A 13881-nucleotide genomic window follows, 5' to 3' on the forward strand; every position below is an offset into this window, starting at 1 on the left:
CGATAGGCCCAACTGGCAATATCTTCTTCTCCATTGTAATGCGGAAAATCCAGCTTCACCAACTTGGGGGTGAATGTATGTTGTGAAGTAGCAGAGCGCTGAATTGGGTTGTTGTTCAGAGGTCGCATAGCTTGCAGCTGCATCGAAGCTCTCACCAACTTCATTCTGACTGGGAGGGGATGACGTGCTGAATCTTTCAAAGATCTCATTGATCTTGGAAAGGATCTGCTTCTGCTCAAGAAGGATTTGCTTCTGCCCTTTGTTAAGCAAATTCACGTCATCTTCAAGTCTCTCTACCCATTGGTCCACATCCCTGCTTTGATACCAGGCTGGTAGGTGCACCGACTTTCCTCGTCTACTACCTATCATGGAGAAAAGGAGATAACAAGCAGCAAGTAATTGAATAATCAATGGCATGGTTACTAGGTCGCCAGTCCCTCGTCTCAAACAAGTTTTAGATCATTTTAGGTTAATAATTCGTATCCCTTCATTAGTTTCCATCCTATTAAATAGGATTAGATAGAAATAGAAGTTACATTGTAACCACCCCACATTCCCTTATACTTCCCAACTCCTAATACTCCTCCACAATAGCACAACTCCTAATGTTCTTACTTTGGTAACTTCCCGTAACTTCCCAATAGGTATAACTACTTACATAATTAAAAGAAACATAATTAATTAAATAAACATAAGTTAGATAAATACTACTACATCTTAGGCTCCCACGTCCACCTAGAATCCATGCAACACTCTTGTGCCGATGCCATATACGTTAAGCCCGTAACATAGTTAGGCTCTTGTTTCTATTTTTGTCTCAGTCATTAGGCTATATAAACATTGTAATCAGCTCTTGAGAGCCCACGATTGAATGAATACAGAATTTGCTTTGAGCAATTGTTGAAATCCTGAGAGAGGATAGGTGATATACCCATTCCCTTCCCCCATCCCCTTCCATCGGTTATAGATTCCAAATCTGATGCAGTTAAGATTGTCCAATTGGGTCAATTGGGATACATAAGACTTTATTTTTGGCTCATTGTTGGGCTCTATAGACCTTAGGCTTCTTATTTTTTGGGTTTATTGATGTAATGGGCCTAATTTATAAGCCTATAAAGTGGAGATAATGTTAGCACATGGGATTAGTAGTTAAATTGAGTGTTAGAGTTAGATTAGGATACTTAATAGCTAGATAAAATTCTGTTTTGAGTTTATATACTTTATTGAGTGTATAAGAGTGATTAGGAGTCCTTTTATGAGTCAAATTAGGAATTTTAGAAGGTCTATATATTTATATGTAATACATCCCTCACAATTAGAGATGATTTGAGTAAAGCATATGAGTTTATTCTAAGAGTTTTGGTGCTCTTGAGCAGTGTATATGGGATTGGTATCCCAAACCTGATTTCTTCTTCTTCTCTCTTCTTTCTCCCAAGAAGATCAATTTCATCTCTCTTCCCTCCCCTTCCATCAACCTGACTTCTTCCCTTAACAACGTAGTTGCTTCCTTTATATCAGATATGATCACAGATTTGATTATTGGGCCTGCTTGCAACTGAGATCCTTAATCTGGATTTTCAGACTGCATTAAAACAATAATTCTGTCCAATCGACTGCAAGAGTTCTACAAGCTGCTCGGATTTTTTCTGTAAATCATTCTCATTAATATCTTGGGATTTCAGCATCATATCCTTGCTGCCAGGGTCCATCTTCATCAGCCAAACCAGCAGGAACAACCCCATCATCGATCCAAGGAAATCTAGGGTTTCCCAAAACCCTAAAGCTGTTCGATCCCTTTTCTCCCTGTTCTGATCGAGTTCTTCTATTTGAGGATTCATTCTACTTTAAAGAAGATTAATCAGCCCTATAATTGCAGCTTCAACAGGTTACTAATTTGTGGGATTATATTTATTAATTCTCTTGCTCACTTGTGGTTACCAATCTGAGATCCCATTGTTCTCTTTCTTGTTCACTAAAGGTTTCCAATTTGATCCTACCTGGGATTAGACTTATTCTGAGTTCTAGTCTTACATTATCATTATGATTACAATCACAAGAAGAGTAATTGCATCTAGAAGCCAGTGTCTCGAAGATGCAAAGGACCAACTTCGCATTCAGTATATCATAATCAAAGTCAGGAGGATAAAAAATAAACTACTGTTCCCATGCTGTCTATAAAAATTGATAACAATCCTCAACGAATATGTTTACGAACCTGTTCTCCAGCAACACTGTTGTTGAAGCTGCCGGCATCAGTATCTGCAAAATAAACAACAATTCAGGTTCTTCAAAATTTCACTTCATTATTATTATTAAAATCATTTATTACAAGTAGTAATGCTTGGTGTTATTGTAGTTGTTGTTTTTCAAGAGTAGAAGGTAGTTTCAAAGGGGCATTTACTCAGTAAGGATCCACAAGGTATAATTATTTTTTCATAGTACATGAACAAGCCTATTGAAAGCAACGTGAATCCAGGCAAAGCATAAAACTCACATACATATTCATTAACACATGCTCTAGTAAACTAATAACTAAAAACGTGAATTGTATTGTCACTATTGTCTGAAGCTAGTGAATTTGCTAGATTTCAGAGAAAGGGATCATTGGTGTTACTAAACTTGAATAAGCTACTGGCTAAGCGGGAATATCAAAAGAATAATGAGGGAAACCCGGAAACCCAAACCAGAGGGAGGAGAGATCATTTGTGTTTTTGTGTGTGTGTGTGTGTGGTAAATATGGGGCTGATCTCGTAATGACTTTTGATCCTATTTATGTTCTTTGAAATTCATTATTCATGAAAATCGAATTTCAATAGTACTAGAGTCTAGACTAGACTCTCTTGTTGAAGGCCGAGTGTTTTCCTTCTTTCACCTCGCAAATCCGAGCTTTGAAATGTCTCATACTCCTGCTTCAATTAGCGCCAATGGGTACACCAACTCAAAATAGAGAAAAGCCACAAAACCTAAGACCTAGCTCATGCTCGAGACGAACCAAATCTAATCAAAAGAAAAATTGTGAATGAAATTAGAAAGGGGGCGAGAGAAAGAGAGGAGGAGGAGGAGAGGTCAGATCTGCAAACCTGCACCGGACTGTTCATTATCTGGGAATTCTTTCTCCAATGCGCGATCGATCATACCAGCGAAGCTATCCTCTCTGGATCTCGCAAGTGAGGAATTAGAATCAGTGGCATTGGAGTTTAACGAGACATCCAAGTCAGTATCGACAAGAGAGTTGGAGAGAGAAGGGAAAGAAGCAAAGCAGAGAAGAAGAAGAAGAGATACGAAGAAGAATGGGAAGTCAAACGAGTTGCTCTTCCTCATTGCAGAAAGAGAGGAAAAGGAGATCGACGGCCGTCAAACCCTGAATAAGGTTAAGCGAAGGCAGAATAATAGAAAGGTGTATGAAGGAGTAGAGAGTGGTCGTTGTTGACAAAGAAAAATGCTTGTCTCTGCTTCTCCTACCTGACTCTGTCCCTCCCCTGTGTTTCAGGGGAAAGAGAAGAAAAAGTAACCCAAGGAGGTTGATATTTGATTCTCTGTTGCTCTCTTAGATTGTATTATATATATATATGACGGAGAAAGTAGAGTAGAGAGAAGTAATGGGAGAGAGAGAGAGAGAGAGAGAGAGAGTTGAAAATTGGAATTTGTAATGGGTGAGTCTTGATTTGGACAAAGTTTACTCTTTATTTCATTTCTTTAATTACGGCTTACGTGAACGTCGCTTTTAAGATCGATCGATGGATGGATTCGATTGAACAGTGATGGCTGTTTTGTTTGTTAATTTGTTTATTAAATTGGTTTGGTTTGGGTCGTTTGGGCCGTTTGGGCTAATAAGTAATGTGGGATGGATCCCATTCCCATTCCCAAAGGCACATCTCTCGTGAAGTACCAAATCCAAATGGTGAATCCTCCTCCTCCTCCTCTTTTGCAGATTCACACACTCGCGTCCTTGGGAGTTGGGGCACCTCCTCCTCTTTTTTTTATTTTATTTTATTTTATATACCAATAATAATAATAATAATAAGGGATAAAGAATGCTACATAGTTGCATGTGGTGCAGGGTCCCTCTACCAGGCATAGGACCAAACGAAATGACTACCACATCGTTGTGGAAAGACGGAGATCTTTGAGGGTGCGGCGATCATTTCATGTAGTCTTGTGTCTAGGTGTAGGGTTCCTTGAGGTCCTATTTGTTTAGAGAGGACTTAGGTGGAGTGGGAAGATATTGATGTGACTCATGTGGCAATTCAAAATCCCTCTCCAACCTTGTTACCTAATTTGGGGTGGTGAACTTACAAAAGCTCGGGGAACATCATTAATTACTTTGTTTGCCAATGTGACACTTCAAACCCCACCCGTTTGCTATCCATAGTCCCACCAAATTGATGGGACTTTGGTTACTATTAATGGGAAAAATAACTTTACCTCAACATTTTCATCCCAACAAAACCCCATCAACATGTGGGTCCCATCTCATCTTCCCAACAATCCCACCCAACTTTCCCCTCTAAACAAACGGTGCCTAATAATAATAGGAAAAAAGAACGCTAACTTGTGGCATGGTTCTTGCACAAACATGGAAATCAATGGAAGAGTAACTGGAAGCATCAACAAACTGGATGTTTACGTCAATATGTCTTCTCTTCTCCTCCTCCTCATTTTCCCTCATCTCCTTCAACTTCCACCGTCCCTCCCCTCCCATCTTAGATTTCTCCTCTTCTCCTCTATTAGGCACTAAGGCAGCTCTGGATCTCTACGATCATGTGCCAGCTGGCTGAAGAACTCACTCAACAAACCAGGTAATCCATTTGCAAATTATTTTGTATATTCATCTTGTTTTCCCAGGTTCTATTATGGTTTGGAAGATTGGACGCCCAGGTGTCCCTGTGTCTTCACCCACTTCTTTTAGATACTTCTTGTCTCATTAATGAAGTTCTGTCTCACCATCAATTGCCTTTCTCGACTGTAAGGGGACCTACCTTTTCACTATCCAACCCTACTCTTTCCCATACTTCTTTTGGGCTTCTTCGTGCTTGTCTCTACTTATATCTCCCTCCTTTATTGTTATCTGATTTATTTTCTATGTTTCATTTATTTTCCTTACTATATCACCTTTCCATACATTTCACTATACTTCCTACACATCTTCCCTTCCTAACCACAAATTCCTTTCTCTTCTTTACTTTCCCTTTTCAAACCCATCTTAAATTCGATATCTACTCCCCTGCGATTACATCACAGGTTCATCCCCTCCTCTTTCCTTTCCCATGAATGGTAAGTTTTTAATTTATTGCGGAAATCTACTTCCTCCACTTTGGGACCCACAACTATTTCTACCAAACATGTCTACCCTGGGGTTCTTACTGCCATCTTTCCACTTTGGGTTACTTTCCTTTTCTATCATTTCTCTCCCTCCATCACTCTCGTACCTTTTGGCTGTCATGTCTGCACCTTATTGTGTGTGGAGAACCATGCCACGCACTCAGCAGACAACTCCTCATTCTAAGGAGCATTTGAAACCACCCTCTCCTTCCTCTCTGTCTCCTCTGTATAAATCTGTCACTTTCTGCTTGGATACTTTAAAGGATCCTCAGTTTGGCAAGGAAGGGAGGGCTTCCTCGGTTTCTACCTCCAATGCGAGGCCCCAACTTCATTCGTTGGAGAATACCCTTTTTGGGTGTGTTATTGGATGTTCACAACCATCTACGTACAAACCTTGGCCAGCACCTGATTTCACTCTGGGAGGATTTTCATATCCGACGGGTCCTTGTCCTTGGCGATGGAACGTTCGAAGTCACTTTTCACAACTCCAGTGCATGTAAGAAAATCTTGGATGCATCCCCTTGGTGGTTTCAGAAGTTCATTCTTCAAACTTTCGTGAACCTCCCTCTGGTGCCAACCATAAAAAACTTTTTGCATTACATTTCCTATTTGGATACAACTGTTGTCCATCCCCACTGAGTGTTTTAATATGAAGTGTATCACCATTGCTGCTTCAACCATTGGTTCTCCTTTACTGGTAAATATGAGTTCGGAACAATCTGAGTTACCACCCTACTCAGCCAGAGTTAAGCTTCTCTACCCCAAATAATGCCAAGTCGATCTCTCAATTCATTGCCATCTCAAGCCCGGATGGTACTTCACACAACATCCTGGTAAAGTACGAGGTCTACCTATACTGTTTTGCCGAATATAGCAAAGCCACAAATGGCAAGCTATATTTGGTCCAGCCTTGTGAATCTTTGAGAATCTTCCTTATCCGGATTTGCCTTAGGTGGAGAGCACAAATGCAGCAAGTTATCACTAGCAATATCTTTCCTACTATTCCTTGTAAACCTGTATAGTAAGATTACAGCTGAGAATCTTCTCATTCATTCATGTATTTATACACCATTGTAAACACTTGTAAGTGTGATATACAATCAATACAAATGCCATTATTCTCTCTAGCCTAACATTGTATCACAGCCAGCCTAAAAATCTCCAACGAGTTCATTCTTTTTTTGCCTCTTGATCAGCCATCGCCATGGGGGACCCCAACACATCCACGGCAGCTTCTTCAAGCACCACAGATCTGCTGCAAGCCTCTGCCTCCATCACCTCTATAGTTTCTTCCCCTCTTCCATTGCTGAATACTTCTTCCACAATAACTGATCCCATTATCAGCCTTCACTAGCAATTGTCTCCATCGGTTCCCAATGCCCACCATTATATTTCCATTAAACTTTCACCCAAAATTTTTTTATATTGGCATACACAAATTGAAGCCTTCCTTCAAGGCCAGAATCTCTTTGGGTTCCTCGATGGCACCAATCCCTGCCTTGCCGATTCTTGAAGTTCAGCAGCATGGCGTCAACAAGTGCGGTTCTCCACAGTCTTCTTCTCTCCTCTCTCACAGAGGAAGTCTTTCCCCTTATCATTGGGAAAACCATGAGCAGGGATATCTGGGACGCCCTCACCATGGCCTACGCATCTGCTTCTGCTACCCGAATTCTCTCTTTGCATCTTGCACTCCAAGACCTTGTGCATCAGCCAGAAGAATCTGTTACTGCCTTTCTGCAACGTGCTAAAGCCATTGCCGATGATCTTGCCGCTGTCGGAGCACCGATTTCAACTACAGATTTTAACATCCACATTTTTCGATCACTGAGATTAGACCTTCGTGATATCATACCTACACTTGCAGGGCGTTTGACCCCTATACCTTATGATGACTTGCATTCCCAGCTTGTGACTCATGAGTTTTTACACCTCGCTTCATTGAAAAATTTGTCACTTGTTGTTGCTAGCAGCACCACCACGACTCCTACTGCCAATATTGCCACCCGTGATGGATCTTCATCTAATCAGCAAAGCCGTGCCCCATCTGATCGGGGTGTTTCTAGGGGAGGGAGAAGTGGGCGTGGTCGCGGTGGTCGTGGCCGTCGCTATCGCTCCAATCAACAGGGACGATTGTGGTGCACTTTTTGCAACCGCAACACACACAATACAGCCAACTGCTACTCTAAACCTCAACAACCACCCACATATCCATCCGCATACCACACCTATTACCCACCACCACCGCCATACCCATATCAGCCCTCACAGCCCTGGCCGACTAACAACCATCCTTCCCCACCGTCCTACACATCTTACCCTTCCATGTCCACTCCATCTCATGCCACCTGGTACCCTGACACTGGTGCTACTCACCATGTTACACCAGACTTGCAGGCCCTGTCAGGTACTAATCAACTCCATGTTGGGAATGGTAAGGGTCTGTCCATTACTCATACCGGTAGTTCTTCAATTCCTTCTACTACTGGCTCTTTGCATCTTTCAAATGTTCTTTGTGTCCCTGATATGCAAAAATCTCTAGTTTCTGTTCAACGTTTTGCTCATGATAATAATGTCTTTTTTGAGTTTCACCCGTCTTCTTTTTTTGTGAAGGATCAGAAAACCAAGCGCACTCTACTTTCCGATCCGAGCAATAATGGACTTTACATTTTTTCAACAGCACATTCAGCGCTACTTGCCAATATTGCTAAGCGTACCTCTTCTGATGGGTGGCATCGTCGCCTTGGCCACCCTCATGCCCAAGTATTTAAAACTATTATTAGTAAACACAATTTACCTATTTCTAGTTCCAGCTTAAACCCACTTTGTACGGCCTGTCAGCTTGGAAAATCGAGCAGGCTAACTTTACATTCCTCTACATTTCGCAGTTCTTTTCCTTTAGATGTAATTTTTATGGACATTTGGGGACCTTCGTATTTAATTCTGTTAATGGCTTTTGGTATTTCATTATATTTGTTGATGACCATACCCATTACATTTGGTATTACCCGTTAGTGCGTCACTCCGAAGCCTTTGATGAGCGCTTGTAGAGCGCTTGTTTTCCAAAAAAATAAAGTCCGTCCAATCAGATTGGGGTGGGGAGTTTCGTTCCTTTTCCAATTTTTTGGCCACCTTCGGGATTCAACGCCGAGTTGCTTGTCCCCACACCCATGAGCAACAGGGCACCGTCGACAGGCGTCATCGCCACATTGTTGAAACCGGGTTGACCTTGCTTGCCCAAGGAATGGTGCCTCATCACTATTTGCATTGTGCGTTTGATACGGCGGTTTACCTTATATATCGAATGCCGTCTCGTGCTACTGGAGGTAAATCCCCTTTTGAACTTCTTCATAATCGTTCTCCTGATTACACTTTTTTGTTTGTCTTTGGTTGCTTGTGTTTCCCAAATTTAAGACCTTACAATTCTTACAAAATGGGTTTTCGATCCACTCCATGTGTGTTTTTGGGGTACAGCCCCTCTCATTCGGGGTACCGTTGCATGGATATTGTCACCCATAAAATATACATTGCACGGCACATGCGCTTTAATGAGACGGTCTTTCCTTTTTCTTCTTCAAAACCGTCTCTCCTTGGCCCGGTTCCCTCGACCGTACCACCACCACCATGGGCATTGGTACCAATTACGCATCACCCGACTGGACCATTACACTCTACACCTCTACAGCCACAAATCCAGGCTCACCCACAAGTGCAAGGCCCACCTTCACCATCACCAAACCCTACACCTACACAGCCAGGCAGCCCCATTCCAACTCCACCAACCAGCCCGCCACATCACCATGTGGCTCCCCGACCAAGCCCAAAAACCAGAACCATATCAGACCTTTATGCAGCAACCCAACCCATTCCATACCCACAGCCCTCTAGCCCACAAGCCCTCTATACTACAACCCAAACCGAAGATGCTGAACCGACCTGTTACATTCAAGCCAAACGCAGCCCTGCCTGGCAGGCTGCTATGGTGGATGAGTTTAATGCATTGATTCAAAATGGAACTTGGTCCCTTGTACCTCCCAACCCCAGATTTAATGTTGTTGGCTGTAAGTGGATGTACAGGATAAAAAGGAAGGCGGATGGGTCAGTCGAGCGCTACAAGGTCCGTCTTGTTGCAAAGGGCTTCCATCGACAGCAAGGAATAGACTACAATGAAACATTTAGTCCAGTGGTGAAACCCACAACTATCCGAACGGTTCTTTCCTTGGCTGTAACAAATGGGTGGCCCATACGTCAGATAGACGTAAGCAATGCGTTTCTACATGGAAGTTTATCTGAGGAGGTGCACATGGTTCAGCCACCTGGGTTTGAGGACCCCACTTGCCCTGGTTATGTATGTCGGTTACATCGGTCTCTATATGGGCTCAAGCAAGCCCCCCGTGCCTGGTTCCATAGGCTGTCTCAATTTCTTATTCACACAGGTTTTCAGGCCTCCCACACAGATCCGTCCCTATTTATATATCTTGATAATGGGACTACGACCTATGTTTTGGTCTATGTGGATGACATCTTGGTCACGACCAGCCGTTCAATACACATATCAGCCCTGCTTGACCAATTGTCCAGGGAATTTTCTATAAAAAATCTAGGCCCACTGCACTATTTTTTAGGCATTGAGGCAGTACCACATTCCTAGGGGCTTATCCTATCTCAACAATGATATATATTGGATCTATTGCAGAAGATTGGCATGACAGATTGCAAGCCGGTCCTCACACCTGTACCGGTCTCCAGTAAGCTGTCAATGACAGGGGGTGCACAATTTAATGATGTCACATTGTATCACTCCACTGTGGGAGCTATATAGTATGTAACACTCACACACCCAGATGTCGCATATGTAGTAAATAGGGCCTGTCAACACATGCATGCCCCAACTAATGAGCACTGGTCCCTGGTCAAGCGTATACTACGCTACCTAAAAAGCACAAAATCTCATGGTCTCCTAATTGACAAGAAGCCCAACTCACATATTCAGGCCTATTCGGATGCTGACTGGGCTGGTGACAGTACTGATCGTCGGTCTACAGGTGGGTTCGCTATTTTTCTTGGCAGCAATTTACTATCTTGGTCTTCTCGCAAACAACGCACGGTGGCTCGCTCTTCGACAGAGGCCGAATATAAAGTTGTGGCTGATGCTACAGCCGAATTGACATGGCTGGTGGCCTTATTCAAAGAACTTTGGGTTACAGTGACACACCCACCCACCCTTTGGTGTGATAATATTGGAGCCACCTATCTATCAGCCAATCCGGTCTTCCACGCCCGGACAAAACACATTGAGATCGACTTTCACTTTATTCACGAAAAGGTTGCTCGACGAGAACTTTCAGTACAGTTCATCTCAACGGCATACCAATTAGCGATCATCTTTACTAAGGGATTGTCCTCAACCCAGTTCAAGCTCAAGATCCGACCCATCGTATCATCAACTTGAGGGGGTGTATCAGCCAAATATAGCAAAGCCACAAATGGCAAGCTATATTCGGTCCAGCCTTGTGAATCTCTGAGAATCTTCCTTAACCGGATTTGCCTTAGGTGGAGAGCACAAATGCAGCAAGTTATCACCAGCAATATCTTTCCTACTATTCCTTGTAAACCTGTATAGTAAGATTACAGCTGAGAATCTTCTCATTCGTTCATGTATTTATACACCATTGTAAACACTTGTAAGTGTGATACACAATCAATACAAATGCCATTATTCTCTCTAGCCTAACATACCTATACTGTTTTTGATGTGGTAAACCCATAGTCTTCTTGAATACCCAGGAAATGTTGTTGCTTTTCGCCAACCTAAAGTTGTTGCCCCCCCCCCCCCCCTAAAGCAATTGAGATGTTCCCAGATTGGCCTAATGCTAAAGTTTCTAACATCACAACTACCCCCTTACCTTCAAAGACAACTTCTGATAAGGTTCCATACCTTCACATTCATTCTGATCATAACATTATCTCTACACAAATGGATTTTGGATGCACAAGTACAACATAGGAAGCAGAAGCTAGAGGACTCCAACAAGGCGTCACAAGTGCAATTTCAATGGGAAGACAAAGCGTAGAGATATGGACGGATTCTCTAGAAAGAATTGGTTCATTGGTTAGCGAACCACCGGGATTATCCTTGGCCTTGGGAACTTTTCTCAATCCTTTTTTATATCAAATTTCTCTTATCCAAATTTGACAATGTCTATATTATTAAAAAGTCTAGACATGTTATTCACATTGCACACAAACTCGCACAGTCTGCACGACAACACTGCATCAAGGCAGATGTAACCGAAGACATTGATATTTTCATTTAATGAACTTTTTGCTTATAATAAAATAAAATAAAAGGGGATGTCTGCAGCTTTTCATGGGGAAGGGCAGTCATTCATCCTTTCCTATTTGGGCAGCAGGCTGCCTTCAGGCTTCTTTTTTCCTAATAATAATAATAAAAGAAAAAAAAAGAGAAAAGCTGACATAGTATTAAGAATTGGGATCCGATTGGTTGGATCAGAATCAACTTAGACTAATCTCAAATCCAATGGATCTCCATCTCTATTAGGTATTTGCCTGGTACATCAAAAGTTCCAAAACTGATAGAATGCATTAAATCAAACCTTTTAGCATCCATACACTGGATCGATACCATTTTTTTGTTGGTAAGAGATCGGTACCAAATTTTAAGTATTTGAAGTCTTGAACCATACGTCAAAAGCTACAACTGATGGATTTAACTAGGGATGTAAACGGATCGAATTCAATCGGATAGTGGCATTATCATATTCGTATCCGATTATTTTCGGACGGATTCAGATAATATCCTATTAGTTTTTTGACAGATTTAGATCATTTCTGGATAGTGATTTTTTTAATACAGATTCTCCTAAATGGATATGAACATGGATCGAATACGAATTTTCGCCTATTCGTTGACATCTTTACCGTTTTTATGATGAGAGTTAGGGTTGAGACTTGAGATTTCAGCAACTATCCTTTCTTCTACTCTTCTTAGTCTTTGATTTTCTTACGTTTTTTACTTTTAATTTCATCTTGTATTTATTTTAATAGATATGTGATTCCATGTATCACATTGCATAAAATAATATATATAAACCAATAGTAAACCTAGAAAAATATTCACAATATCTTATCTTATAAGTTTATAAAAATATGATAACAAAATCCAATAAGGTAACTTAAAAGGATAGACAAACACATGATATTTTTCAGATATTTTATCACCGTCGATTTGCTAAACGAATCGGATAATAATCGATCGAATAGGGGGATTATCATATTCGTATCCGATTAGTTTCGGATGGATTCGGATTCTCCTAAACGGATACCAATGCGGAGCAAATGCATTTTTCAAATATCCGTTTACATCCCTAGATTTAACCTCTCCTGTTACGGCTTGACATATTTTTTACCCGAACCCTAACCCGAATTCAAATGTAGATCCGGAACCCGAAGTCGTGGCACCGTGTACGTTATATAGTATTGATTTGATGTTTGAATGGGTAGAAGATGAAGAAAGAATCCCGGTGGTAACACGTCGCTTGCCGGCAAAACGACGCGTACCTCTCCCATACAATTTCAAGATTTACAATTTAAAGTATAAATTATGGTAATCGACTCTAATCATACCTTGGGGTATTTTGGGCATATAAATAATGCTAGAATTGTATTTGTCCGTAAGAAAACACCGACACTCGGGTGTCCCGGAGCAAAGATAACAAGGACAGCAAACACTAGTTGATGGCACTAGTCGACTACTACATCGACCAGAGAATGCTGTCACCCCAGATTTTGGTCTCGGGAGTGCGGGACCCAGTGTTTTGAGTCGGGGATCTCGCCGCCGCGTCCCAATTATTTAGTTAGAATGTTTTCCCAACATTGTGGATACACAGGGCCCACTAATTAGTCCACATGTGCGTGTGTCGGCTTTAAACATGATTTATTACAAATTAACTCATTGACCGACAAACCATTATAACAATTGTTTAATTAACTATATAGACAAAACCCTAATTCCTATTCAATTCTCTACAAACCTAACCGACTGAAACGAAGAAAGAAGAGAAGAAGAAGAAGAAGAAGGAAGGAAGGCTGAAGAAGGGGCTGATATCTTGATCGATCCCTACTCTAAGGTAAAGCTCATCGCCTTCATCATCCTCTGATCACCTTAAACCATCCTCTCATGCCTTACCCTTTTCTGAAATCATAGTTTCTTTCTAATTTCTTGTCTTGTTGATGGAGTCAAGTGAATCCATCTCTTGTTCACATCTTCAAGGTAGTCTTGACCTTAGTTCAAAACCCTACCATCCAAGTCTGTTCCTAAGCTATGTGTTCATGGTTAAAACCATGAATTATTCAATATCATCCATGTTTAGATGCAAATTGGTTGGGAATTCATAACCTTTGAACCCCAAAGCTTACATACTTGACCAAGACCTAAACCCTAGCCCTATGTTAGCCTATTTACTGTCAAATTCACATACCTACTGTTGAAATTGAAGCAATGGATTCTTGTTTCAGCCATATGTGGTTGTTATACCAATT

General features: G+C 41.5%; 1 protein-coding gene across 4 annotated transcripts in view; it reads right to left on the bottom strand.

The window, feature by feature from the left end:
• Positions 1 to 3338, bottom strand: part of LOC122668944 (K(+) efflux antiporter 4) — a 46483-nt gene extending 43145 nt beyond the window's left edge. For 3 of the 4 annotated variants that reach the window (XM_043865538.1, XM_043865539.1, XM_043865536.1), the window contains exons 1-2: positions 3081 to 3338; positions 2216 to 2259 (exon numbers count right to left, since the gene is read on the bottom strand). In XM_043865538.1, coding sequence (XP_043721473.1) covers positions 2216 to 2259; positions 3081 to 3321 — 285 coding nt within the window. In that variant the 5' untranslated portion in view covers positions 3322 to 3338. Of the gene's footprint in view, positions 1 to 2215; positions 2262 to 3080 lie in introns of all 4 variants that reach the window. The other variant, XM_043865537.1, reaches the window with a different exon arrangement.
• Positions 3339 to 13881: the final 10543 nt, after the last annotated feature.

This window comes from Telopea speciosissima, chromosome 7 (assembly GCF_018873765.1).
Source record: "Telopea speciosissima isolate NSW1024214 ecotype Mountain lineage chromosome 7, Tspe_v1, whole genome shotgun sequence".
In the NCBI taxonomy this organism is placed as follows: domain Eukaryota; kingdom Viridiplantae; phylum Streptophyta; class Magnoliopsida; order Proteales; family Proteaceae; genus Telopea; species Telopea speciosissima.